This window comes from Oncorhynchus kisutch, linkage group LG10, assembly GCF_002021735.2.
Source record: "Oncorhynchus kisutch isolate 150728-3 linkage group LG10, Okis_V2, whole genome shotgun sequence".
NCBI classification, from domain to species: Eukaryota; Metazoa; Chordata; class Actinopteri; order Salmoniformes; family Salmonidae; genus Oncorhynchus; species Oncorhynchus kisutch.
The window spans coordinates 49,466,356-49,493,029 of NC_034183.2; the positions used below are offsets into that span (position 1 = coordinate 49,466,356).

A 26,674-nucleotide genomic window follows, 5' to 3' on the forward strand; every position below is an offset into this window, starting at 1 on the left:
GGTATCAGGATAAATATGACATTGAGTCACCGATTGTGTACTATGTATTTTTTATTAGCTAAGCAATAAGTGGTAAATGCAATTTTTGTATATACGGGCTCTCTGTCCCACCTCGCAGGGCAAAACAGAGAACTGACTTGTTCTTGACAAAGATATTATAAATATACTCTGACAGAAATAGTTCCTGCTTCTGAGCCGGCCTGTCAGAGTAGAGACTGGGCGTGGTTTAGACTCACCCAGCCTATCGTTGATTGTTGGTGTAAAGCAGGTCCCGGCCCCCGGGCGCTCCAGTTGATAGATGCAACTGTTGCTGTGAAGAATATCTATATGCTCATGCTCGATAACGTTATCTCGCACCTGGCTCCTGTTATCAAACAAAAGACCGTTTGTTCTCGCAACACTACGTTCTGAATGTGCCTCTGAATGTGCCCTGTCTTCATGTTATTCTGTATTTTTCCATCATGAGAAAGGTCCATGGCCCTGAAACTGTTAACAATGTTTCAAGTCAGCTATGTTGCATAACACATACATACATCCACACAAGCCAACAGCAGATAATATTCAATCACATCAACAACAGTCACCCACGAAGCATCGTTACCCATCGCTCCACTACTTCAAGGTCTCAGACGTCACCGATTGAAACGCTATTTAGCGCGCACCACCGCTAACTAAGCTAGCCGTTTCACATCCATTACACTACTTTAACTCAATTATTATTATTATTATTATTTTTTATTTTTTACATTGTTAATAAACTGATATGTGAAACGAATTAATGCCAAAATAACAAGTAAAACAGGCATCAACAAAAAAAGTGAATCAAATGTTTACTTTTTTGTTGTGGTTAAACAGGTGGGGCACGCTCGGAAAACCGGTCGCCACTGGGTGGTTCCAATATCAAAAGCTCTCGAATAGAGGATAAATTAATCTGAGCAAATTCTACATCACCACAAATAGGATGCATTTCGCTGCAACAAATCACATATGAAACTGGGAACTTCCAAGTGCCGTTGTGTTGTCATAGGACGCGTTGGCACAGCACCAGCTGTGGTTGAGTTGAGTGAGAGAAAAAAAACAATTGTATTCTGTGTTCTCCATGAACACAGCGCATGCGCGTGGGAGATCACGCGAGTGGAGGTTCGCGACAACCTGGTTCAGGTCAAGAAATTCCTCGACAGCAGAGTCAAGCCATGAGGAAGAAGAGGTCTGTTGGAGAACCACACAATCATCATTGGAACATGTGACATGTTTCTGAGCCCGGCTAATAGATTGACAGCTGATATATTTACTGACTGAAATATTTATTTATAAACATTTGTTGACTGACATTTATATGTGATGACTATGTATTTAAACCTTTATAACAAAATCAAATAATTTTTATTAATTAATTTATATATTCAGTCATTCATCCTGTCATTCTTTCATTGCATTGTCGTTTATAGACATACTTTTTTAAAGGAGCAGTCTGCTGTTCAAACAACATAAAGCGGTCACTGAACCATTAATTTTCCAAATTGCTGAGGATTGGAGTTGGGCGGAAAGAAACCACTGTCACAGAGCTAAGGATGAAAGGAATGTCCATCTATGAGATTAAATATATGGGCAAGTTTGAACTACATTTGGAAGCTATACAGTGCTTTTTTGTTTGTTTACATTTACATGGTTTCAAACAATGGCATAAACTTTCTTATTTTGGGTTCTGATGAGTTAAGACAGTAGTTGAACGAAACTCATGAGGATTTTAAAATGGATTAAACTACGATAATGTTATCACAACACATTGGTTTATTCTTGCAGGCCTGCTAGTCTCTCCGAACGACGAAATATTCATGCTAGCCTTGAAATGGTTGAGTATCTACCTGACTCTGTTCTGTTCTGCTTATACACGGCAGCATCCGATCTGAGCAGGTGGACGCAGTTCATGAGCTAGTGCGCTATTTTTTGCACCTGTCCGCTATTTGGTGTGTACAATTTGATGCTCAATATATCTCATTATTAAACCTCCATTTATTTTATTTTATTATAGGACGTTTTATGTAACCAAAGGTGGTGTACCCTCGTTCTGCCCCTGAACATGCAGTTAACCCACCGTTCCTAGGCCGTCATTTAAAATAAGAATTTGTTCTTAACTGACTTGCCTAGTTAAATAAAGGTTATGAAAAAAAAAATTAAGAGGGTTTTGGAATATATGGCCCAATTATTTAACAGCCTGACTCCTTTCACATGGAATAAAGAAACACTGATCCTGTTCAAAAACAGATGACCTAGTTAAGTTAAGAAATTGGAGGGATGCATGATCCCTCATGTTGTAGCCTAAGTTAAATTTGGGGGGCAGACAATAATCTCTGACAGTGGTTACTTTTCTCGAACCCCATCCCTCATCTATTTACCAGAATAGTGGTTGAGTGATTTAATCGAAGCGATATTTTTCTATATATTTTCAGTACTTCCTTTAAGACGGAACAAATTCCCACCACCATTTAATGTTGTCTTCAGGTCGGGTGTGGTGTTGGGGCATCCTCTGGAGATGGAGGGTCAGTGACTTCATGCAAAAGGTCTCTGAAAACGTATTTCAACAAGCTGAACACTACCTTGAAACAGAAGGTGGATATCAAATGCACTCGAAAATAGGCTAAATTAATCAGAGGAAAAGTTCTAGATCACCACAAATTGGATGAATTTCGCTGAAACTTGGAACTTCCAAGCGCCGTTTCTGTGTGTCGTCGGATGTTTTGGCGCAGCACCTGTTGTGGTTGAGTTGACTGAAAAAATGCATGTCTTATATGCACTCCAGGAACACAGCGCATGCGCATGTGAGACACGGTGGTCAAGCTGTGACGAAGTCGACTGCAGAGTCAAGCGGTGAGGAAGTAGCGGTCTGTTAGACAACCTCATAATCATCATTGGAGACATGTGACATGTCCTTGAGGCTGGCTAATAGATAGATGGATGATATTTTTACTGACTGACTGATATGTTTATATGTGAAGGCTTTGTATTTATTTATTATAACACTATTAAATGACAATACATGCATCTATTATCATTTTTTTTTCATTCATGTATATATTCAGTCATCCATTTGTTCATCAATTCAGTCTTTCATGCATTCATTTGTTTATAGGAAACCTACAGTTAAATGAAACACCATAGTGGTCACTCAACCACAATTCTGGTAAATAGATGAGGGATGGGGTTCGAGAAAAGTAACCGCTGTCAGAGAGCTATTGATTCAACTACATTTTCAAGCTATACAGTGTTTGTTTAGATGTATATTGTTTCAAACAAAGTCATAAAAAAGTACATTTTGGGGTTCTGTTGAGGTAAGACGGGTGAATTGAGCTCATGAGGCCTTTACAAGTTATATATTCTTCAAGAGTCAATAGGTAGCCTGCGTATCATTCATTTTAAAGTCCCAAAATTGGATGTAGAAATCGCAGAAATTTCCCCTTTAACTAAGCATATCAAAGACGATGAAATGTAGTATTTTTAGGAATTAGGATTAAGGTATTGTACTACAAAGCCTACGATAGTGTAATCACAAAACATTAGCACATTGGTTTATTTAGTCTCTCGTAAGTAATACATACTCAAATGTTAATGTTAGCCTGATTATTCAGAAACAGACGTTATAAAATGGTTGAAGATGCTAACAGTACGAGATCAATATTAAATAACCCTCTCTCACTCCCTCTGTCACATACACACGCACGCACAGAGAGAGAAACAAACAAGCAAATAGCAGGTTTGTGAAGTAAAGACATTGTAGTAGGCCTTCCCTTAGTCCAAAAAAATGATATTAGTTAAATATTGGTGTTTACAAAGACATAGAGGTCTATTACATTCATTGTAAAGTTAAGGGGACGATACTCTCTCTCTCTCTCTCTCTCTCTCTATGTCTTTCTTAGCAACGGTTGAGCCTACGACTTAATTTTTTTAACCTACTTAGGACAATGTTCCTCCTATGAAGGAAAACTCGAAACATGATGAGAGGGAAGTGGAGCACACGAAAAGAGAATTCCGGTCTTGTGGTTCACTAGGCAAAACTTTCCCAAATTCATTCATTTCAACTCTTAATTTAGCGAGACACCCTTTCACTTTGTGTACATCCTTTCAATCCTCACTATTTAAGATAACCCGCAGATATGGGATCAGAACACAAACCACATTCTGACTGGAGGAAATTTGCAATAAACTGGCAACAGGTGAGTCAACAACATGCTATCATTTGATCACTGCTTCAGGCTTCAAATAATTAATTATTTTCAGGGTTATATTCAACTAACAATGACCATCTGCTGCAGATCATCTAGCTACCATAAGAATGGCAATTCAGACTATCACTTGGATCAGTGCCTTCCTCTGCCTCGTGCAAGTTTTCTCGATGCCCATGCCTTGCCAGCTACAAGGACAGCTGGTGCGAACAACCCACAACCTACTGAGAGACATGGTAGATTTTATAAATTACTTTTGACTTGAGATGTATTATCCAACTATGTTTAACTGAATAGCTCAACGTGAAAAATGTGTTTTCTCCTTCTTTCAGGGGGGTCATTTTCCTCTGGAGTGCCTGCAGGAGAATGTCTTCATGGCATTCCCAGCCACCGCATTTGCAACCTCCGGGGCGCCACATGTAAGGGCAAGCGAGCATATTCAAGTGTTCTTCACAGCATGAATGAGTATTTGCAACCGTTAGGATTAGAAAGTAGAACACTCTAAACTGCCATTTATGTTATTTGATATTATTGCTGTTGTCCGTTTCAGTTGAGCAGCAGTGCTGCTAAGGCTATTTATGAGACATTGAAGAACATCGACACATTGTTCGGAACTGACAAACTGCCGACAATGTGGGACCAACAGAAGTTGGAGTATTTTCAGAACATTATCTACCGTCAGATTGAAGAGAGCGAGTGTGTGAGTACCTACCTAGGCCAATACAGATAGCTTAACTGTTTAAGTGTGTTATGATGACATTTGAATTATTTTCTTCTTGTGTCAGATGATGGGGATTGTGGATACACGTGATTATCTAGTCAGGGAAAATGCGCTGAATACCTACTTGAGGAACATCGCGGCTGTCATAAAATAAAAAGTAGGGTACAAGCAAATACACTATAACGGATGAATTTTTATTATTATTCATCGCCTGCCTCTTTCTTCCTTTCTGGCAGATGAGCAGTGTGGATACAAGTGATTATCCCATCAGGGCAGAGGGCCTGAAGACATACTTTGGGAACATTGCAGCAGTTTTAAAAGAAAAGGTAGGATATACGTTGAAAAAGAAATAGACACATTGTTTTGATAATATCTCTACATAGGACAATATTACCCTACATTGCCCTAACAATTTATTTAAATTTTCACAGAATTTCAGTTACTGCGCCTGGGAAGTGGTTCGAAAAGAACTCCTGTACACCCTAGAATTCATTCTGAAACACACCTCTGACAGCCTTCTGTGGTCCAACAGAACATGAATTTGAACTTGCAGATCTTTTTTACTAATGTGTTTTACAATTGTGCTTGATTTTTAAAGCCTTCTATTCTACAATCATGCAATGTGCAATGTCAAACAGCAATATTATACATGTATTTATTTATTTATCAAGGTTATTTATTTAGGCCTATTTATGAAATTATTTATCTATTTGAAAATTGTGCCTATTGTTGCTCTTCATCAAATGTTAAGTTAATAAAAAAATCTATACATTTAAATATTGTTAATCTGAGTGCTCATTCTGCAGCCAAGTCTGTCGGTGTTAAGATATGTATTTAACATGTTCAGGACATATGCACTGATGGCAGTACGTTTAGTCTTATAGCCTACTAATCCACAAAGGATTAAAGGCATTAAAACAAGCAAAATGTATCTTTTCAAATTGTAGTTATATTCAAATGCCTTTTTTCAATCAAGAATGTTTTTTCACTGGGCAGTGCGGCCTGTTTTGAACGTTATACTTTGAGCACATGTACGAATTCCGTTCCTACCATGGAGATACTATTAAAATATTTGAATTCCTAAATCTATGGTTCAAACCCGTCTATGAAACTGCGTTCCACAGCAATAACGTAATTGGAACAATTTTCGCTGAATAGACTGAAAAGGTGCACAGTGAATTCACAAAACCAAGCCCAGCTCATTTAATCCCTACCATTCTGTTGCTGAGTTGTCATAATGTTTCAGAAAATTTGCATTATTTCAGGGTCGTTGGAAGACAACATGTAAGTATGTCGCTCTTTACTGCCCTGAATGATCTTACAGCTATTGTATGCAGCAATCATATTCCTATGTAGCAGAGTTCTACTGTTAGCACTGAGGTAGTGTACCCTAGCAGGAAGTCCGCCGTGTGCAGCTCACCCTCCACTAACATAAATCACCCAAGCATGTCTACCTCTGCCAAGCTTCCCAGTAAAGCATGTCTACCTCTGCCAAGCTTCCCAGTAAAGCATGTCTACCTCTGCCAAGCTTCCCAGTAAAGCATGTCTACCTCTGCCAAGCTTCCCAGTAAAGCATGTCTACCTCTGCCAAGCTTCCCAGTAAAGCAAGAAAAACAATCAAGCATCCCAGACAAAGTGTTACAAATAGCCCACGTTAACGTTGTAGCTTAAGAAAGATAACAAAATCAATAATTTGCTAGTAACAGACAACACTCATGTTCTGACAATCTCTGAAACTCACTTAGATAATACATTTGATGACACAGTGGTAGCAATACATGATTATAAGATCTACAGAGAAGACTGAAATGCCAAAGGTGGATGTGTGGCTGTTTATATTCAGAACCACATTCCTGTAAAGCTTAGAGAGGATCTCATGTTAAATACTGTTGAAGTAATATGGCTACAGGTCCATCTGCCTCCCTTATAGCCCATTCTGGTGGGATGCTGCAAAAGACCACCAAGTCGTAACAGTCTGGATAACATGTATGAAATGCTTGACAACGTATGTGATATCAATAGAGAGGTATATTTTCTAGGTAATTTAAATATTGACTGGCTTTCATCAGGCTGCCCACTCAAGAGAAAGTGTCAAACTGGTAACTAGTGCCAGTTAGAAAAGCCTACCTAAGTATGATTCTCAATCAGAGACAACGAACGACAACTGCATCTGATTGAGCACCATACTAGGCCAAACACATAAACACTTTAAAATAAAAGAGAGCCGCACACTCTAGTAGCTCAGATGCAAAAATGTAATACCAAACGTTTCGACAGCCAAGCTGTCTTCATCAGGGTATAATCCCAAACACTGCGGGATGACTCGTTTGTGTAGTGTCAAAAGACACAGGTGTCTGTAATCATGGCCAAGAGTGGCCTAATAGCATTGGTTAATTATCAAATATTAAAATGTCATACAAAGAACAGCATACAAACAACAAATAAACACATAAACACAACATAGAAAAAGAACATAGACTACCCACCCCAACTCACGCCCTGACCATACTAAAACAAAGACATAACAAGGGAACTAATGTCAGAACGTGACACCCGCCTTATCTCAGCTCACTGGTCACCTTTGCAACACCCACCCGTAGCATGCCCTCCAGCAGGTATATTTCACTGGTCATCCCGAAAGCCAACACTTCATTTGGTCATCTTTCCTTCCAGTTCTCTGCTGCCAATGAGTGGAATTATTTGCTAAAATCACTGAAGCTGGGGTCTTATTTCTCCCTCTCTAACTTTAAGCATCAGCTGTCAGAGCAGCTTACCGATCACTTTACATGTACACAGCCAATCTGTAAATAACACACCCAACTACCTCATCCCCATATTATTACTTACCCTCTTGCTCTTTTGCACCCCAGTATCTCTACTTGCACATCATCATCTGCACATCTATCACTCCAGTGTTAATGCTAAATTGTCATTGTAATTTCGCCTCTATGGCCTGTTTATTGCCTTACCTCCGTACTCTTCTACATTTGCACACACTGTACATGGATTTTTCTATTGTGTTATTGACTGTACGTTTGTTTATGTGTAACTCTGTGTTGTTGTTTTTGTCGCACTTCTTTGCTTCATCTGGGCCAGGTCGCAGTTGTAAATGATAACTTGTTCTCAACTGGCCTACCTGGTTAAATAAAGGTGAAATAGAAAATAACTACATAAAAACACACCGACAGACTTGGATACAGAATGAGCACTCAGAAAAACAATATTTAAAAGTATCACTTTTTATTAACTTAACATTTGATGAAGAGCAACAATAGGCACGATTTTCAAATAGATAAATAAATAAATATATAAGTAGGCCTACATCAATAAATAACCTTGATAAATAAATACATGTGTAATATTGCTGTTTGACATTGCACATTGCATGATTGTAGAATAGAAGGCTTTAAAAATCAAGCACAATTGTAAAACACATTAGTAAAAAATATCTGCAAGTTCAAATTCATGTTCTGTTGGACCACAGAAGGCTGTCAGAGGTGTGTTTCAGAATGAATTCTAGGGTGTACAGGAGTTCTTTTCGAACCACTTCCCAGGCGCAGTAACTGAAATTCTGTGAAAATTAAAATAAATTGTTAGGGCAATGTAGGGTAATATTGTCCTATGTAGAGATATTATCAAAACAATATGTCTATTTGTTTTCAAACTATATCCTACCTTTTCTTTTAAAACTGCTGCAATGTTCCCAAAGTATGTCTTCAGGCCCTCTGCCCTGATGGGATAATCACTTGTATCCACACTGCTCATCTGCCAGAAAGGAAGAAAGAGGCAGGCGATGAATAATAATTAAAATTCATCCATTATAGTGTATTTGCTTGTACCCTACTTTTTATTTTATGAAAGCCGCGATGTTACTAAAGTAGGTATTCAGCGCATTTTCCCTGACTAGATAATCACCTGTATCCACACTCCCCATCATTTGACACAAGAATAAAATAATTAAAATGTCACCATACCATACTTAAACAGTTAAGCTATCTGTATTGGCCTAGGTAGGTACTCACACACTCGCTCTCTTCAATCTGACGGTAGATAATGTTCTGAAAATACTCCAACTTCTGTTGGTCCCACATTGTCGGCAGTTCGTCAGTTCCAAACAATGTGTCGATGTTCTTCAATGTCTCATAAATAGCCTTAGCAGCACTGCTGCTCAACTGAAACGGACAACAACAATAATTCCAATTAACATAAATGGCCGTGTAAAGTGTTCTACTTTCTAATCCTAACGGTTGCAAATACTCTTTCATGCTGTAAAGAACTCTTGAATATGCTCGCTTGCCCTTACCTGTGGCGCCCCGGAGGTTGCAAATGCGGTGGCTGGGAATGCCATGAAGACATTCTCCTGCAGGCACTCCAGAGGAAAATGACCTCCCTGAAAGAAGGAGAAAACACATTTTTCACGTTGAGATATTCAGTTAAACATAGTTGGATAATACATCTCAAGTCAAAAGTAATTTATAAAATCTACCATATCTCTCAGTAGGTTGTGGGTTGTTCGCACCAGCTGTCCTTGTAGCTGGCAAGGCATGGGCATCGAGAAAACCTGCGCGAGGCAGAGGAAGACGCTCATCCAAGTGAAAGTCTGAATTGCCATTCTTATGGTAGTTAGATGATCTGCAACAGATGGTCATTGTTAGTTGAATATAATCCTGAAAATAATAAATTAATTGAAGCCTGAAGCAATGATCAAATGATAGCATGTTGTTGATTTACCTGTTGCCAGTATATTGCAGATGTCCTCCAGTCAGAATTTGGTTTGTGTTCTGATCCCATATCTGCGGATTATCTTAAATAGTGAGGATTGAATGGTTGTACAAAAAGTGAAAGGGTGTCTCGCTAAATTAAGAGTTGAAATGAATGAATTTGGGAAAGTTTTGCCTCGTGAACCGCAAGACCGGATTTCTCTTTTCGTGGGCTCCACTTCCCTCTCATCATGTTTCGAGTTTTCCTTCATAGGAGGAACATTTTCCTAAGTAGGTTCTCATAGAGAGAGAGAGAGATGATCGACCCCTTAACTTTACAATGCGTGCAGTAGACCTCTATATGTCTTTATAAACACCTATATTTATCTAATAGCACTTTTATGAACTAAGGGAAGACCTACTACAATGTTTGTTTGTTTATCACAAACCTGCTATTAGCATGTTTGTGTGTTTCTCACTCTATGTGACACGCGTTCGTTCGTGTGTATGTGACAGAGGGAGTGAGAGATGATGATTTAATATTGATCTCGTTCTGTTTGCATCTTCTGTCTTTAATCCCATTTATGTCGATACATTCGAATGAAACTGTTGATAATAACTGATGATTAAATAGAAATCATCCAGCATTTGATGACGTATGTATCTGAATAATCAGGCTAACATTACCATTTGACTATTTATTACTTACGAGAGACTAAATAAACCAATGTGCTAATGTGTTTTGATAACATTGTCGTGGGTTTAGTAGAAAAATACCCAATTCCCAATAACACTATTTTTCACCGTCTTGGATATGCTTAGTTAAAGGGGCAATTTCTGCGAATGCTACATTTAATTTAGGACATTTAAATGAATGTTACACAGGCTACCTATTGACTCTTGGATAATATATAACTTTTAAAGGCCCAATGAGCTCAGTTCACGTGTCTTATCCTCAACAGAACACAAAATGTACTTTTTTATTACATTGTTTGAAACAATATACATCTAAAAAAACACTGTAAAGCTTGAAAATGTATTTGAAACTATAATGTTGATCTCTTGGATGGTCATTACTTGAATCAATAGCTCTCTGACAGCGGTTACTTTTCTCAACCCACATCCCTCATTTACCAGAATAGTGGTTGAGTGACCACTATGGTGTTTAATTTAACTGTAGATTGCCTATAAACAAATGAATGCATGAGACTGAATGGATGAATAAATGGATGACTGAATGTATAAATGAATGAAAAAAAACGATGTGATAATAGATGCATGTATTATGTCATTTAGTGTTATAATACATAAATACAAAGCCTTCACATATAAACATATCAGTCAGTCAGCAAAAAGATCATCCATCTATCTATTAGCCAGCCTCAAGGACATGTCACATGTCTCCAATGATGATTATGAGGTTGTCTAACAGACCGCTACTTCCTCACCGCTTGACTCTGCAGTCGACTTCGTCACCACAGCTTGACCATGGTGTCAAGGAATTTTTAAAACTGCACTAGTTTGTAGCGAAGCTCCTCTCCCACGATCTTACATGCTCATGCGCTGTGTTCCTGGAGCGCATACAAGACATGCATTTATTTCAGTCAACTCAACCACAGCAGGTGCTGCGCCAACGCATCCGACGATACACAAAAAAACGACGCTTGGAAGTTCCAAGTTTCAGCGAAATTCCTCCGATTTGTGGTGATCTAGAACTTTTCCTCTGATTAATTTCACCTATTTTCGAGGGCATTTGATATTGGAAACCGTCTGTTTCAAGATTGTGTTCAACTTGTTGAAATACGTTTTCAGAGACCCTTTGCCTGAAGTCACTGACCCTCCATCTCCAGAGGATGCCCCAACACCACACCCGACCTGAAGACAATATAAAATGGTTGTGAGTGAATTAGTTCCATCTTAAGAAAAGTACAGAAAAAACATATCGCTTAGATTAAATCACAAAATAAAGACCTGTGCCAATTAATGAGATATATTGAGCATCAAATTGTACACATCAAATAGTGGACAGGTGCAAAAATAGCGCACTAGTGCATGAATTGCGTCCACATGCACAGTTCAGATGCTGCCGTGTATAAGCAGAACAGAACAGAGTCAGGTAGATACTCAACCATTTAAAGGCTAGCATGAATATTTGAATTTTTCGTCGTTCGGAGAGACTAGCAGACCTGCAAGAATAAACCAATTTGCCAATGTGTTGTGATAACATTATCTTAGGTAAAACACGTAGGTAGGTAAAACACGTAGGTAAACACGGTACAGCTTCCAAATGTTGGTGAAACTGGCCCATAACTTTAATCTCGTAGATGGACAGTCCTATCATCCTTAGTTCTTTGACAATGATTACTTTTCTCCAACCCCAATCCTCAGCTATTGAGAAAAAGAGTGGTTCATTGACCGTTTTGGTGTTGTTTGAATAGAAGACTGCTCCTTTAAAAAAGTCAGTCTATAAACAAATGAATGCATGAAAGAATGAAAGGATGAATGACTGAATATATAAACGAATTAATAAAAATGATGAGAGAATAATTATTTGATTTTATTATAAAGGAATAACTTCATAGCCTTCACATATAAATGTCAGTCAACCATGTTTATAAATAAATAATTCAGTCAGTAAATATATCAGCTGTCAATCTATTAGCCGGGATCAGAAACATGTCACATGTCTCCAATGATGATTATGTGGTTCTCCAAGAGACCTCTTCTTCCTCATATGGCTTGACTCTGCTGTCGAGGAATTTCTTGAACTGCACCAGGTTGTCGCGAACCTCCACTCGCGTGATCTCCCATGCGCATGCGCTATGATCCTGATATATGTATATTTTATGTCTTCACTCAACTCAACCACAGCAGGTGCACTGCCAAGGCGTCCTATGACACCACAAAGGCGCTTGGAAGTTCCCAGTTTCATATGTGATTTGTGGCAGCAAAATGCATCCTATTTGTGGTGATTTAGAATTTGCTCAGATTAATGTAGCCTCTATTCGAGAGCATTTGATATTGGACCCACCCAGTGGCGACCGGTTTTCCAACCGTACCCCACCTGTTTTGAGACCCATATGTTTAACTACAACAACAAAAAGATTAGCCACAACAGCAGAACAATTACATTTGTTTAACTTTTTTGTTTTTGTTGCCTGTTTTACTTGTTATTTTGGAATCAATAAGTTTCACATATCAGTTTGTAAACAATGTAGAAAAAGAACAACAATCATTGAGTTAATAAAGCTGCATACAAAAATTGTCTCTTTTTTGCTTTCTTGAGTAAGACAAGTTACCATCGAATATTTTTAGATCGTTCATTGTCTGCTTATATGCCCTGTTTTTTAATCCTTCGGTTCTGACTTGGTGTACAGGGAAAACACTGTGAAGAAGGTTGAATGATTCCCTTGATAAGCCCCAATTTTTATCGGGTGATTCTTAATTATGCTATTGTGAAATGAATCACGAAAAACGTAAAGGTAGTGAATAGTTTTCATACATGTGTATGCAAAGAATTACATTGGAGCAATGCATTTCATGATAACAGAATACACTGTGCACCTTTGCATTCTAGTTAGCGAATATTACTTCTAATACGTTATTGATTGTGGAACACAATTTCATAGATGGGTTGGAACCGTAGAATGAGCAATTCTAATAATGTAATAGTATCTCCATGGTTGGAACGGAAGTTGTATAGGTGCTCAAAGTACACTGTTCAAAACAGGCCAGCCCTGTCCAAACCAGGCCAGCCCTGTCCAGTGATAAAACACACTTAATTGAAAAAAAGCATTTGAAGATATCTACATTTTGAGAAGATACATTTGACTTGTTTTAATGGCTTTCCTTTATGGATTAGTAGGCTATAGGACTAATTGTACTGCCATCCGTGCATATGTCCTGAGCATGTTTAATACAAATCTTAATGTCCGCTATGGGGGTGCCACAAGGTGAAATTCTCGGGCTGACTATTTTCTATGAATATATCAATGATGTAGCTCTTGCTGCTGATGATTCTCTGATCCACCTCTACGCAGACGACACCATTCTGTAGACATCTAGCCCTTCTTTGGACACTTTGCTAACAAACCTCCAAAAGAGCTTCAACGCCATACAACACTCCTTCCGTGGCCTCCAACTGCTTTTAATTGCTAGTAAAACTAAGTGCATGCTCTTCCATCGATTGCTGCCGCACCCTCTTGCATCAATAGCAACACGACTCTGGACGGTTTTGACTTAGAATATGTGAAACAACTACAAATACCTAGGTGTCTGGTTAGCCTGTAAACTCTCCTTCCAGACTCACATTAAGCATCTGCAACCCAAAATTAAATCTAGAATCGGCGTCCTACTTCACAACAAAGCCTCCATCACCCATGCCACCAAACATACCCTCGTAAAACTGACAATCCTACCAATCCTTGACTTCGGCGATGTCATTTACTAAATATCCTCCTACACTCTACTTAGCAAACTGGATGTAGTCTATCACAGCGCCATCCGTTTTGTCACCAAAGCCCCATATACTACCCACCACTGCGACCTGTATGCTCTCGTTGGCTGGCCCTCACTACATATTCGTGGCCAAACCCACTGGCTCCAGGTTATCTATACGTTTTTGCTAGGTAAAGTCCTGCCTTATCCCAGATCACTGGTCACCATAGCAACACCCACCCTTAGCACGCCCTCCAGCAGGTATATGCAGGTATATTTCACTGGTCATCCCCAAAGCCAACACTTGCTTTAGCCGCCATTCCTTCCAGTTCTCTGCTGCCAATGACTGGAATTAATTGCAAAAATCACTGAAGCTGGAGACACATGTCTCCCTCTCTTACTTTAAGCATCAGCTGTCAGAGCAGCTTACCGATCACTGTAGCTGTACACTGCCAATCTGTAAATAGCAAACCAAACTACCTCATCCCCATATTATTACTTACCCTCTTGCTCTTTTGCACCCCAGTATCTCTACTTGCACATCATCATCTGCACGTCTATCACTCCATTGTTAATGCTAAATTGTAATTATTTCGCCTCTATGGCCTGTTTATTGCCTTATCCCCCATACTCTCCACATTTGCACACACTGTACATAGATTTTTCTATTGTGTTATTGACTATACGTTTGTTTATGTGTAACTCTGTGTTGTTGTTTTTGTCGCACTACTTTGCTTTATCTTGGCAGTGTCGCAGTTGTAAATGATAACTCGTTCTCAACTGGCCTACCTGGTTAAATAAAGGTGAAATAGAAAATAACTACATAAAATCACACCTTGGACTTGGATACAGAATGAGCACTCAGATTACCAATATTTAAAAGTATTTTTTATTTTATTAACTTAACATTTGATGAAGAGCTACAAAAGGCACGATTTTCAAATAGATAAATAGATTCATAAATAGGCCTACAACAATAAATAACCTTGATAAATAAATAAATAAATAAATATATAAGTAGGCCTACATCAATAAATAACCTTGATAAATAAATACATAAATAAATACATGTATAATATTGCTGTTTGACATTGCACATTGCATGATTGTAGAATAGAAGGCTTTAAAAATCAAGCACAATTGTAAAACACATTAGTAAAAAAGATCTGCAAGTTCAAATTCATGTTCTGTTGGACCACAGAAGGCTGTCAGAGGTGTGTTTCAGAATGAATTCTAGGGTGTACAGGAGTTCTTTTCGAACCACTTCCCAGGCGCAGTAACTGAAATTCTGTGAAAATTAAAATAAATTGTTAGGGCAATGTAGGGTAATATTGTCCTATGTAGAGATATTATCAAAACAATATGTCTATTTGTTTTCAAACTATATCCTACCTTTTCTTTTAAAACTGCTGCAATGTTCCCAAAGTATGTCTTCAGGCCCTCTGCCCTGATGGGATAATCACTTGTATCCACACTGCTCATCTGCCAGAAAGGAAGAAAGAGGCAGGCGATGAATAATAATTAAAATTCATCCATTATAGTGTATTTGCTTGTACCCTACTTTTTATTTTATGAAAGCCGCGATGTTACTAAAGTAGGTATTCAGCGCATTTTCCCTGACTAGATAATCACCTGTATCCACACTCCCCATCATTTGACACAAGAATAAAATAATTAAAATGTCACCATACCATACTTAAACAGTTAAGCTATCTGTATTGGCCTAGGTAGGTACTCACACACTCGCTCTCTTCAATCTGACGGTAGATAATGTTCTGAAAATACTCCAACTTCTGTTGGTCCCACATTGTCGGCAGTTTGTCAGTTCCGAACAATGTGTCGATGTTCTTCAATGTCTCATAAATAGCCTTAGCAGCACTGCTGCTCAACTGAAACGGACAACAACAATAATTCCAATTAACATAAATGGCCGTGTAAAGTGTTCTACTTTCTAATCCTAACGGTTGCAAATACTCTTTCATGCTGTAAAGAACTCTTGAATATGCTCGCTTGCCCTTACCTGTGGCGCCCCGGAGGTTGCAAATGCGGTGGCTGGGAATGCCATGAAGACATTCTCCTGCAGGCACTCCAGAGGAAAATGACCTCCCTGAAAGAAGGAGAAAACACATTTTTCACGTTGAGCTATTCAGTTAAACATAGTTGGATAATACATCTCAAGTCAAAAGTAATTTAGAAAATCTACCATGTCTCTCAGTAGGTTGTGGGTTGTTCGCACCAGCTGTCCTTGTAGCTGGCAAGGCATGGGCATCGAGAAAACCTGCGCGAGGCAGAGGAAGACGCTCATCCAAGTGAAAGTCTGAATTGCCATTCTTATGGTAGTTAGATGATCTGCAACAGATGGTCATTGTTAGTTGAATATAATCCTGAAAATAATAAATTAATTGAAGCCTGAAGCAATGATCAAATGATAGCATGTTGTTGACTTACCTGTTGCCAGTATATTGCAAATTTCCTCCAGTCAGAATTTGGTTTGTGTTCTGATCCCATATCTGCGGATGATCTTAAGTAGTGAGGATTGTACGGATGTACAAAAAGTGAAAGGGTGTCTCGCTAAATTAAGAGTTGAAATGAATGAATTTGGGAAAGTTTTGCCTCGTGAACCGCAAGACCGGATTTCTCTTTCGTGGGCTCCACTTCCCTCTCATCATGTTTCGAGTTTTCCTTCATAGGAGGAACATTTTCCTAAGTAGGTTAAAAAAAAGAACTCATAGAGAGAGAGAGAGAGAGAGAGAGAGAGAGAGAGAGAGAGAGAGAGAGAGAGAGAGAGAGAGAGAGAGAGAGATAATCGACCCCTTCACTTTACAATGCGTGCAGTAGACCTCTTTATGTCTTTATAAACACCAATATTTATCTAATAGCACTTTTATGAACTAAGGGAATACCTACTACAATGTTTATTTGTTAATCAGAAACCTGCTATTAGCATGTTTGTGTGTTTCTCGCGTGTCACACGCGTTCGTTCGTGTGTATGTGACAGAGGGAGTGAGAGATGATGATTTGATATTGATCTCGTTCTCTTTGCATCTTCTGTCTCTAATCCCATTCATGTGGATACATTCGAATGAAACTGTTGATAATAACTGATGATTAAATAGAAATCATCCAGCATTTGATGACGTATGTATCTGAATAATCAGGCTAACATTACCATTTGACTATTTATTACTTAGGAGAGACTAAATAAACCAATGTGCTAATGTGTTTTGATAACATTGTCGTGGGTTTAGTAGAAAAATACCCAATTCCCAATAACACTATTTTTCACCGTCTTGGATATGCTTAGTTAAAGGGGCAATTTCTGCGAATGCTACATTTAATTTAGGACATTTAAATGAATGTTACACAGGCTACCTATTGACTCTTGGATAATATATAACTTTTAAAGGCCCAATGAGCTCAGTTCACGTGTCTTATCCTCAACAGAACACAAAATGTACTTTTTTATTACATTGTTTGAATCAATATACATCTAAAAAAACACTGTAAAGCTTGAAAATGTATTTGAAACTATAATGTTGATCTCTTGGATGGTCATTACTTGAATCAATAGCTCTCTGACAGCGGTTACTTTTCTCGACCCACATCCCTCATTTACCAGAATAGTGGTTGAGTGACCACTATGGTGTTTAATTTAACTGTAGATTGCCTATAAACAAATAAATGCATGAGACTGAATGGATGAATAAATGGATGACTGAATATATAAATGAATGGAAAAAAACTATATGATAATAGATGCATGTATTATGTCATTTAATAGTGTTATAATAAATAAATACAAAGCCTTCACATATAAACATATCAGTCAGTCAGTAAAAATATCATCCATCTATCTATTAGCCAGCCTCAAGGGCATGTCACATGTCTCCAATGATGATTATGAGGTTGTCTAACAGACCGCGCTGTGTTCCTGGAGCGCATACAAGACATGCATTTATTTCAGTCAACTCAACCACAGCAGGTGCTGCGCCAACGCATCCGACGACACACAAAAAAACGACGCTTGGAAGTTCCAAGTTTCAGCGAAATTCCTCCGATTTGTGGTGATCTAGAACTTTTCCTCTGATTAATTTCACCTATTTTCGAGGGCATTTGATATTGGAAACCTTCTGTTTCAAGATTGTGTTCAGCTTGTTGAAATACGTTTTCAGAGACCCTTTGCCTGAAGTCACTGACCCTCCATCTCCAGAGGATGCCCCAACACCACACCCGACCTGAAGACAATATAAAATGGTTGTGAGTGAATTAGTTCCGTCTTAAGAAAAGTACAGAAAAAAAAATATATCGCTTAGATTAAATCACAAAATAAAGACCTATGCCAATTATTGTCTGCCCCCCAAATATAATTTAGGCTACAACATGAGGGATCATACTTACGCATCCCTCCAATTTCTTAACTTAACTAGGTCATCTGTTTTTGAACAGGTTCAGTGTTTCTTTGTTCCATGTGAATGGAGTCAGGCTGTTAAATTATTGGGCCATATATTCCAAAGACTCTAATGCAACCACAGAGACGTCCTCGCTCTGTATAATAGAAAACACCGTTTTAGGCATTAGGATGTCTCATAAATTCCATGGTTAAACTTCCAATTGATCATTTTGAAATGGAAAAACATCAAACTCTCTAGTTTATTCTATCCAAATCTTGCTACATGATACACTTCAGTATCTTACCTGTGTGTTCTTGTAAACATGCTCTGGAAACATGCGCTCGACTTTTCTTTACGGAAACAGAACTCGAAATTGTCCACCCTGAAATAAAGTCATATCAATATCAAAAAGTGAACTGTTTTATTTTACCAGGCAAGTCAGTTAAGAACAAATTCTTATTTTCAATGACGGCCTGGGAACAGTGGGTTAACTGCCTGTTCAGGGGCAGAACGACATATTTGTACCTTGTCAGCTCGGGGGTTTTGAACTCGAAACCTTCCGGTTACTAGTCCAACGCTCTAACCACTAGGATACCCTGCCGCCCCGTATAGGAATAGTATCCACAAATGAAACATTGTGGTACAGAGAGTGAAGGCATTGGTTATATAAAACGTCCTATAATAAAATAAAATAAATTGAGGTCTAATAATGAGATATATTGAGTATCAAATTGTACACATCAAATAGTGGACAGGTGCAAAAATTGCGCACTAGCGCATGAATTGCGTCCACATGCACAGTTCAGATGCTGCCGTGTATAAGCAGAACAGAACAGAGTCAGGTAGATACTCAACCATTTAAAGGCTAGCATGAATATTTGAATTTTTCGTCGTTTGGAGAGACTAGCAGGCCTGCAAGAATAAACCAATTTACCAATGTGTTGTGATAACATTATCGTAGGTGAAACACGTAGGTAAAACACGGTACAGCTTCCAAATGTAGTTCAAACTAGCCCATAACTTTAATCTCGTAGATGGACATTCCTTTCATCCTTAGTTATTTGACAATGATTACTTTTCTCCAACCCCAATTCTCAGCTATTGAGAAAAATAGTGGTTCATTGACCGTTTTGGTGTTGTTTGAATAGCAGACTGCTCCTTTAAAAAAGTCAGTCTATAAACAAATGAATGCATGAAAGAATGAAAGGATGAATGACTGAATATATAAACGAATTAATAAAAATGATGAGAGAATAATTATTAGATTTTATTATAAAGGAATAACTTCATAGCCTTCACATATAAATGTCAGTCAACCATGTTTATAAATAAATCATTCAGTCAGTAAATATATCAGCTGTCAATCTATTAGCCGGGATCAGAAACATGTCACATGTCTCCAATGATGATTATGTTGTTTTCCAACAGACCTCTTCTTCCTCATGGCTTGACTCTGCTGTCGAGAAATGTCTTGAACTGCACCAGGTTGTCGCGAAACTCCACTCGCGTGATCTCCCATGCGCATGCGCTGTGTTCCTGGAGAGCATATAATATATATATATATATATATATATATATATATATGTGTATTTTATGTCTTCACTCAACTCAACCACAGCAGGTGCGCTGCCAAGGCGTCCTATGACACCACAAAGGCGCTTGGGAGTTCCCAGTTTCATATGTGATTTGAGGCAGCAAAATGCATCCTATTTGTGGTGATTTAGAATTTGCTCAGATTAATGTAGCCTCTATTCGAGGGCATTTGATATTGGACCCACCCAGTGGCGACCGGTTTTCCAACCGTACCACACCTGTACCACACCTGTTTTGAGCCCCATATGTTTAACTACAACAACAAAAAGATTAGCCACAACAGCAGAAAATGTACATTTGTTTAACTTTTTTGTTGTTGTTGCCAGTTTTACTATTTTGGCATCAGTAAGTTTCACATATCAGTTTGTAAACAATGTAGAAAAACAACAATAATGATTGAGTTAATAAAGCTGCATACAAACGTGGTCTCTTTTTTGCTTTCTTGAGTAAGACAAGTTATCATCGAATATTTTTAGATCGTTCTTTGTCTGCTTTTATGCCCCGTTTTTTAATCCTTCGCTTCTGACTTGGTGTACAGGGAAAACACTGTGAAGAAGGTTGAATAATTCCCTTGATAAGCCCCAATTTTCAACGGGTGATTCTTAATTATGCTATTTTGTGAAATGAATCATGAAAAACGTAAAGATAGTGAACAGTTTTCATACATGTCTATGCAAAGAATTACATTGGAGCAATGCATTTCATGATAACAGAATACACTGTGCACCTTTGCATTCTATTCGGCGAATATTACTCCTAATACGTTATTGATTGTGGAACACAATTTCATAGATGGGTTGGAACCGTAGAATGAGCAATTCTAATAATGTAATAGTATCTCCATGGTTGGAACGGAAGTTGTATAGGTGCTCAAAGTACACTGTTCAAAACAGGCCAGCCCTGTCCAAACCAGGCCAGCCCTGTCCAGTGATAAAACACACTTAATTGAAAAAAAGCATTTGAAGATATCTACATTTTGAGAAGATACATTTGACTTGTTTTAATGGCTTTCCTTTATGGATTAGTAGGCTATAGGACTAATTGTACTGCCATCCGTGCATATGTCCTGAGCATGTTTAATACAAATCTTAATGTCCGCTATGGGGGTGCCACAAGGTGAAATTCTCGGGCTGACTATTTTCTATGAATATATCAATGATGTAGCTCTTGCTGCTGATGATTCTCTGATCCACCTCTACCCAGACGACACCATTCTGTAGACATCTAGCCCTTCTTTGGACACTGTGCTAACAAACCTCCAAAAGAGCTTCAACGCCATACAACACTCCTTCCGTGGCCTCCAACTGCTTTTAATTGCTAGTAAAACTAAGTGCATGCTCTTCCATCGATTGCTGCCGCACCCTCTTGCATCAATAGCAACACGACTCTGGACGGTTTTGACTTAGAATATGTGAAACAACTACAAATACCTAGGTGTCTGGTTAGCCTGTAAACTCTCCTTCCAGACTCACATTAAGCATCTGCAACCCAAAATTAAATCTAGAATCGGCATCCTACTTCACAACAAAGCCTCCATCACCCATGCCACCAAACATACCCTCGTAAAACTGACAATCCTACCAATCCTTGACTTCGGCGATGTCATTTACTAAATATCCTCCTACACTCTACTTAGCAAACTGGATGTAGTCTATCACAGCGCCATCCGTTTTGTCACCAAAGCCCCATATACTACCCACCACTGCGACCTGTATGCTCTCGTTGGCTGGCCCTCACTACATATTCGTGGCCAAACCCACTGGCTCCAGGTTATCTATACGTTTTTGCTAGGTAAAGTCCTGCCTTATCCCAGATCACTGGTCACCATAGCAACACCCACCCTTAGCACGCCCTCCAGCAGGTATATGCAGGTATATTTCACTGGTCATCCCCAAAGCCAACACTTGCTTTAGCCGCCATTCCTTCCAGTTCTCTGCTGCCAATGACTGGAATTAATTGCAAAAATCACTGAAGCTGGAGACACATGTCTCCCTCTCTTAGTTTAAGCATCAGCTGTCAGAGCAGCTTACCGATCACTGTAGCTGTACACTGCCAATCTGTAAATAGCAAACCAAACTACCTCATCCCCATATTATTACTTACCCTCTTGCTCTTTTGCACCCCAGTATCTCTACTTGCACATCATCATCTGCACGTCTATCACTCCATTGTTAATGCTAAATTGTAATTATTTCGCCTCTATGGCCTGTTTATTGCCTTATCCCCCATACTCTCCACATTTGCACACACTGCACATAGATTTTTCTATTGTGTTATTGACTATACGTTTGTTTATGTGTAACTCTGTGTTGTTGTTTTTGTCGCACTGCTTTGCTTTATCTTGGCAGTGTCGCAGTTGTAAATGATAACTCGTTCTCAACTGGCCTACCTGGTTAAATAAAGGTGAAATAGAAAATAACTACATAAAATCACACCTTGGACTTGGATACAGAATGAGCACTCAGATTACCAATATTTAAAAGTATTTTTTATTTTATTAACTTAACATTTGTTGAAGAGCAACAAAAGGCACGATTTTCAAATAGATAAATAGATTCATAAATAGGCCTACAACAATAAATAACCTTGATAAATAAATAAATAAATAAATATATAAGTAGGCCTACATCAATAAATAACCTTGATAAATAAATACATAAATAAATACATGTATAATATTGCTGTTTGACATTGCACATTGCATGATTGTAGAATAGAAGGCTTTAAAAATCAAGCACAATTGTAAAACACATTAGTAAAAAATATCTGCAAGTTCAAATTCATGTTCTGTTGGACCACAGAAGGCTGTCAGAGGTGTGTTTCAGAATGAATTCTAGGGTGTACAGGAGTTCTTTTCGAACCACTTCCCAGGCGCAGTAACTGAAATTCTGTGAAAATTAAAATAAATTGTTAGGGCAATGTAGGGTAATATTGTCCTATGTAGAGATATTATCAAAACAATATGTCTATTTGTTTTCAAACTATATCCTACCTTTTCTTTTAAAACTGCTGCAATGTTCCCAAAGTATGTCTTCAGGCCCTCTGCCCTGATGGGATAATCACTTGTATCCACACTGCTCATCTGCCAGAAAGGAAGAAAGAGGCAGGCGATGAATAATAATTAAAATTCATCCATTATAGTGTATTTGCTTGTACCCTACTTTTTATTTTATGAAAGCCGCGATGTTACTAAAGTAGGTATTCAGCGCATTTTCCCTGACTAGATAATCACCTGTATCCACACTCCCCATCATTTGACACAAGAATAAAATAATTAAAATGTCACCATACCATACTTAAACAGTTAAGCTATCTGTATTGGCCTAGGTAGGTACTCACACACTCGCTCTCTTCAATCTGACGGTAGATAATGTTCTGAAAATACTCCAACTTCTGTTGGTCCCACATTGTCGGCAGTTCGTCAGTTCCGAACAATGTGTCGATGTTCTTCAATGTCTCATAAATAGCCTTAGCAGCACTGCTGCTCAACTGAAACGGACAACAACAATAATTCCAATTAACATAAATGGCCGTGTAAAGTGTTCTACTTTCTAATCCTAACGGTTGCAAATACTCTTTCATGCTGTAAAGAACTCTTGAATATGCTCGCTTGCCCTTACCTGTGGCGCCCCGGAGGTTGCAAATGCGGTGGCTGGGAATGCCATGAAGACATTCTCCTGCAGGCACTCCAGAGGAAAATGACCTCCCTGAAAGAAGGAGAAAACACATTTTTCACGTTGAGCTATTCAGTTAAACATAGTTGGATAATACATCTCAAGTCAAAAGTAATTTAGAAAATCTACCATGTCTCTCAGTAGGTTGTGGGTTGTTCGCACCAGCTGTCCTTGTAGCTGGCAAGGCATGGGCATCGAGAAAACTTGCGCGAGGCAGAGGAAGGCGCTCATCCAAGTGATAGTCTGAATTGCCATTCTTATGGTAGTTAGATGATCTGCAACAGATGGGCAATGTTAGTTGAATATAATCCTGAAAATAATTAATTAATTGAAGCCTGAAGCAATGATCAAATGATAGCATGTTGTAGACTTACCTGTTGCCAGTATATTGCAAATTTCCTCCAGTCAGAATTTGGTTTGTGTTCTGATCCCATATCTGCGGATTATCTTAAGTAGTGAGGATTGTACGGATGTACAAAAAGTGAAAGGGTGTCTCGCTAAATTAAGAGTTGAAATGAATGAATTTGGGAAAGTTTTGCCTCGTGAACCGCAAGACCGGATTTCTCTTTTCGTGGGCTCCACTTCCCTCTCATCATGTTTCGAGTTTTCCTTCATAGGAGGAACATTTTCCTAAGTAGGTAAAAAAAAGAACTCATAGAGAGAGAGAGAGAGAGAGAGAGAGAGAGAGAGAGAGAGAGATAATCGACCCCTTCACTTTACAATGCGTGCAGTAGACCTCTTTATGTCTTTATAAACACCAATATTTATCTAATAGCACTTTTATGAACTAAGGGAATACCTACTACAATGTTTATTTGTTAATCAGAAACCTGCTATTAGCATGTTTGTGTGTTTCTCGCGTGTCACACGCGTTCGTTCGTGTGTATGTGACAGAGGGAGTGAGAGATGATGATTTGATATTGATCTCGTTCTCTTTGCATCTTCTGTCTCTAATCCCATTCATGTGGATACATTCGAATGAAACTGTTGATAATAACTGATGATTAAATAGAAATCATCCAGCATTTGATGACGTATGTATCTGAATAATCAGGCTAACATTACCATTTGACTATTTATTACTTAGGAGAGACTAAATAAACCAATGTGCTAATGTGTTTTGATAACATTGTCGTGGGTTTAGTAGAAAAATACCCAATTCCCAATAACACTATTTTTCACCGTCTTGGATATGCTTAGTTAAAGGGGCAATTTCTGCGAATGCTACATTTAATTTAGGACATTTAAATGAATGTTACACAGGCTACCTATTGACTCTTGGATAATATATAACTTTTAAAGGCCCAATGAGCTCAGTTCACGTGTCTTATCCTCAACAGAACACAAAATGTACTTTTTTATTACATTGTTTGAAACAATATACATCTAAAAAAACACTGTAAAGCTTGAAAATGTATTTGAAACTATAATGTTGATCTCTTGGATGGTCATTACTTGAATCAATAGCTCTCTGACAGCGGTTACTTTTCTCGACCCACATCCCTCATTTACCAGAATAGTGGTTGAGTGACCACTATGGTGTTTAATTTAACTGTAGATTGCCTATAAACAAATAAATGCATGAGACTGAATGGATGAATAAATGGATGACTGAATATATAAATGAATGGAAAAAAACTATATGATAATAGATGCATGTATTATGTCATTTAATAGTGTTATAATAAATAAATACAAAGCCTTCACATATAAACATATCAGTCAGTCAGTAAAAATATCATCCATCTATCTATTAGCCAGCCTCAAGGGCATGTCACATGTCTCCAATGATGATTATGAGGTTGTCTAACAGACCGCGCTGTGTTCCTGGAGCGCATACAAGACATGCATTTATTTCAGTCAACTCAACCACAGCAGGTGCTGCGCCAACACATCCGACGACACACAAAAAAACGACGCTTGGAAGTTCCAAGTTTCAGCGAAATTCCTCCGATTTGTGGTGATCTAGAACTTTTCCTCTGATTAATTTCACCTATTTTCGAGGGCATTTGATATTGGAAACCTTCTGTTTCAAGATTGTGTTCAGCTTGTTGAAATACGTTTTCAGAGACCCTTTGCCTGAAGTCACTGACCCTCCATCTCCAGAGGATGCCCCAACACCACACCCGACCTGAAGACAATATAAAATGGTTGTGAGTGAATTAGTTCCGTCTTAAGAAAAGTACAGAAAAAAAAATATATCGCTTAGATGAAATCACAAAATAAAGACCTATGCCAATTATTGTCTGCCCCCCAAATATAATTTAGGCTACAACATGAGGGATCATACTTACGCATCCCTCCAATTTCTTAACTTAACTAGGTCATCTGTTTTTGAACAGGTTCAGTGTTTCTTTGTTCCATGTGAATGGAGTCAGGCTGTTAAATAATTGGGCCATATATTCCAAAGACTCTAATGCAACCACAGAGACGTCCTCGCTCTGTATAATAGAAAACACCGTTTTAGGCATTAGGATGTCTCATAAATTCCATGGTTAAACTTCCAATTGATCATTTTGAAATGGAAAAACATCAAACTCTCTAGTTTATTCTATCCAAATCTTGCTACATGATACACTTCAGTATCTTACCTGTGTGTTCTTGTAAACATGCTCTGGAAACATGCGCTCGACTTTTCTTTACGGAAACAGAACTCGAAATTGTCCACCCTGAAATAAAGTCATATCAATATCAAAAAGTGAACTGTTTTATTTTACCAGGCAAGTCAGTTAAGAACAAATTCTTATTTTCAATGACGGCCTGGGAACAGTGGGTTAACTGCCTGTTCAGGGGCAGAACGACATATTTGTACCTTGTCAGCTCGGGGGTTTTGAACTCGAAACCTTCCGGTTACTAGTCCAACGCTCTAACCACTAGGATACCCTGCCGCCCCGTATAGGAATAGTATCCACAAATGAAACATTGTGGTACAGAGAGT

General features: G+C 38.4%; 4 protein-coding genes across 4 annotated transcripts; 1 reads left to right on the top strand and 3 right to left on the bottom strand.

The window, feature by feature from the left end:
* The first annotated feature begins 4,330 nt into the window (after nucleotides 1–4,330).
* On the top strand, nucleotides 4,331–5,480 carry LOC109897569 (interferon beta-like). Its single transcript, XM_020492074.1, has 5 exons — nucleotides 4,331–4,456; nucleotides 4,553–4,639; nucleotides 4,771–4,920; nucleotides 5,178–5,267; nucleotides 5,373–5,480. The coding sequence occupies exons 1-5, from the start codon at nucleotides 4,331–4,333 to the stop codon at nucleotides 5,478–5,480; spliced, it is 561 nt and encodes a 186-aa protein (XP_020347663.1).
* Nucleotides 5,481–8,404: 2,924 nt separating this feature from the next.
* Nucleotides 8,405–9,553, bottom strand: LOC116375741 (interferon beta-like). The gene is made up of 5 exons (XM_031832802.1): nucleotides 9,428–9,553; nucleotides 9,245–9,331; nucleotides 8,964–9,113; nucleotides 8,617–8,706; nucleotides 8,405–8,512 (listed from the first exon to the last, which is right to left on the bottom strand). The coding sequence occupies exons 1-5, from the start codon at nucleotides 9,551–9,553 to the stop codon at nucleotides 8,405–8,407; spliced, it is 561 nt and encodes a 186-aa protein (XP_031688662.1).
* A 5,705-nt stretch (nucleotides 9,554–15,258) lies between these two features.
* LOC116375742 (interferon beta-like) lies at nucleotides 15,259–16,407 on the bottom strand. Its single transcript, XM_031832803.1, has 5 exons — nucleotides 16,282–16,407; nucleotides 16,099–16,185; nucleotides 15,818–15,967; nucleotides 15,471–15,560; nucleotides 15,259–15,366 (listed from the first exon to the last, which is right to left on the bottom strand). Exons 1-5 carry the CDS (start codon nucleotides 16,405–16,407, stop codon nucleotides 15,259–15,261), a joined length of 561 nt encoding a protein of 186 aa, XP_031688663.1.
* A 6,435-nt stretch (nucleotides 16,408–22,842) lies between these two features.
* LOC116375743 (interferon beta-like) lies at nucleotides 22,843–23,991 on the bottom strand. Its single transcript, XM_031832804.1, has 5 exons — nucleotides 23,866–23,991; nucleotides 23,683–23,769; nucleotides 23,402–23,551; nucleotides 23,055–23,144; nucleotides 22,843–22,950 (listed from the first exon to the last, which is right to left on the bottom strand). Exons 1-5 carry the CDS (start codon nucleotides 23,989–23,991, stop codon nucleotides 22,843–22,845), a joined length of 561 nt encoding a protein of 186 aa, XP_031688664.1.
* Between the last annotated feature and the right edge of the window lie 2,683 nt (nucleotides 23,992–26,674).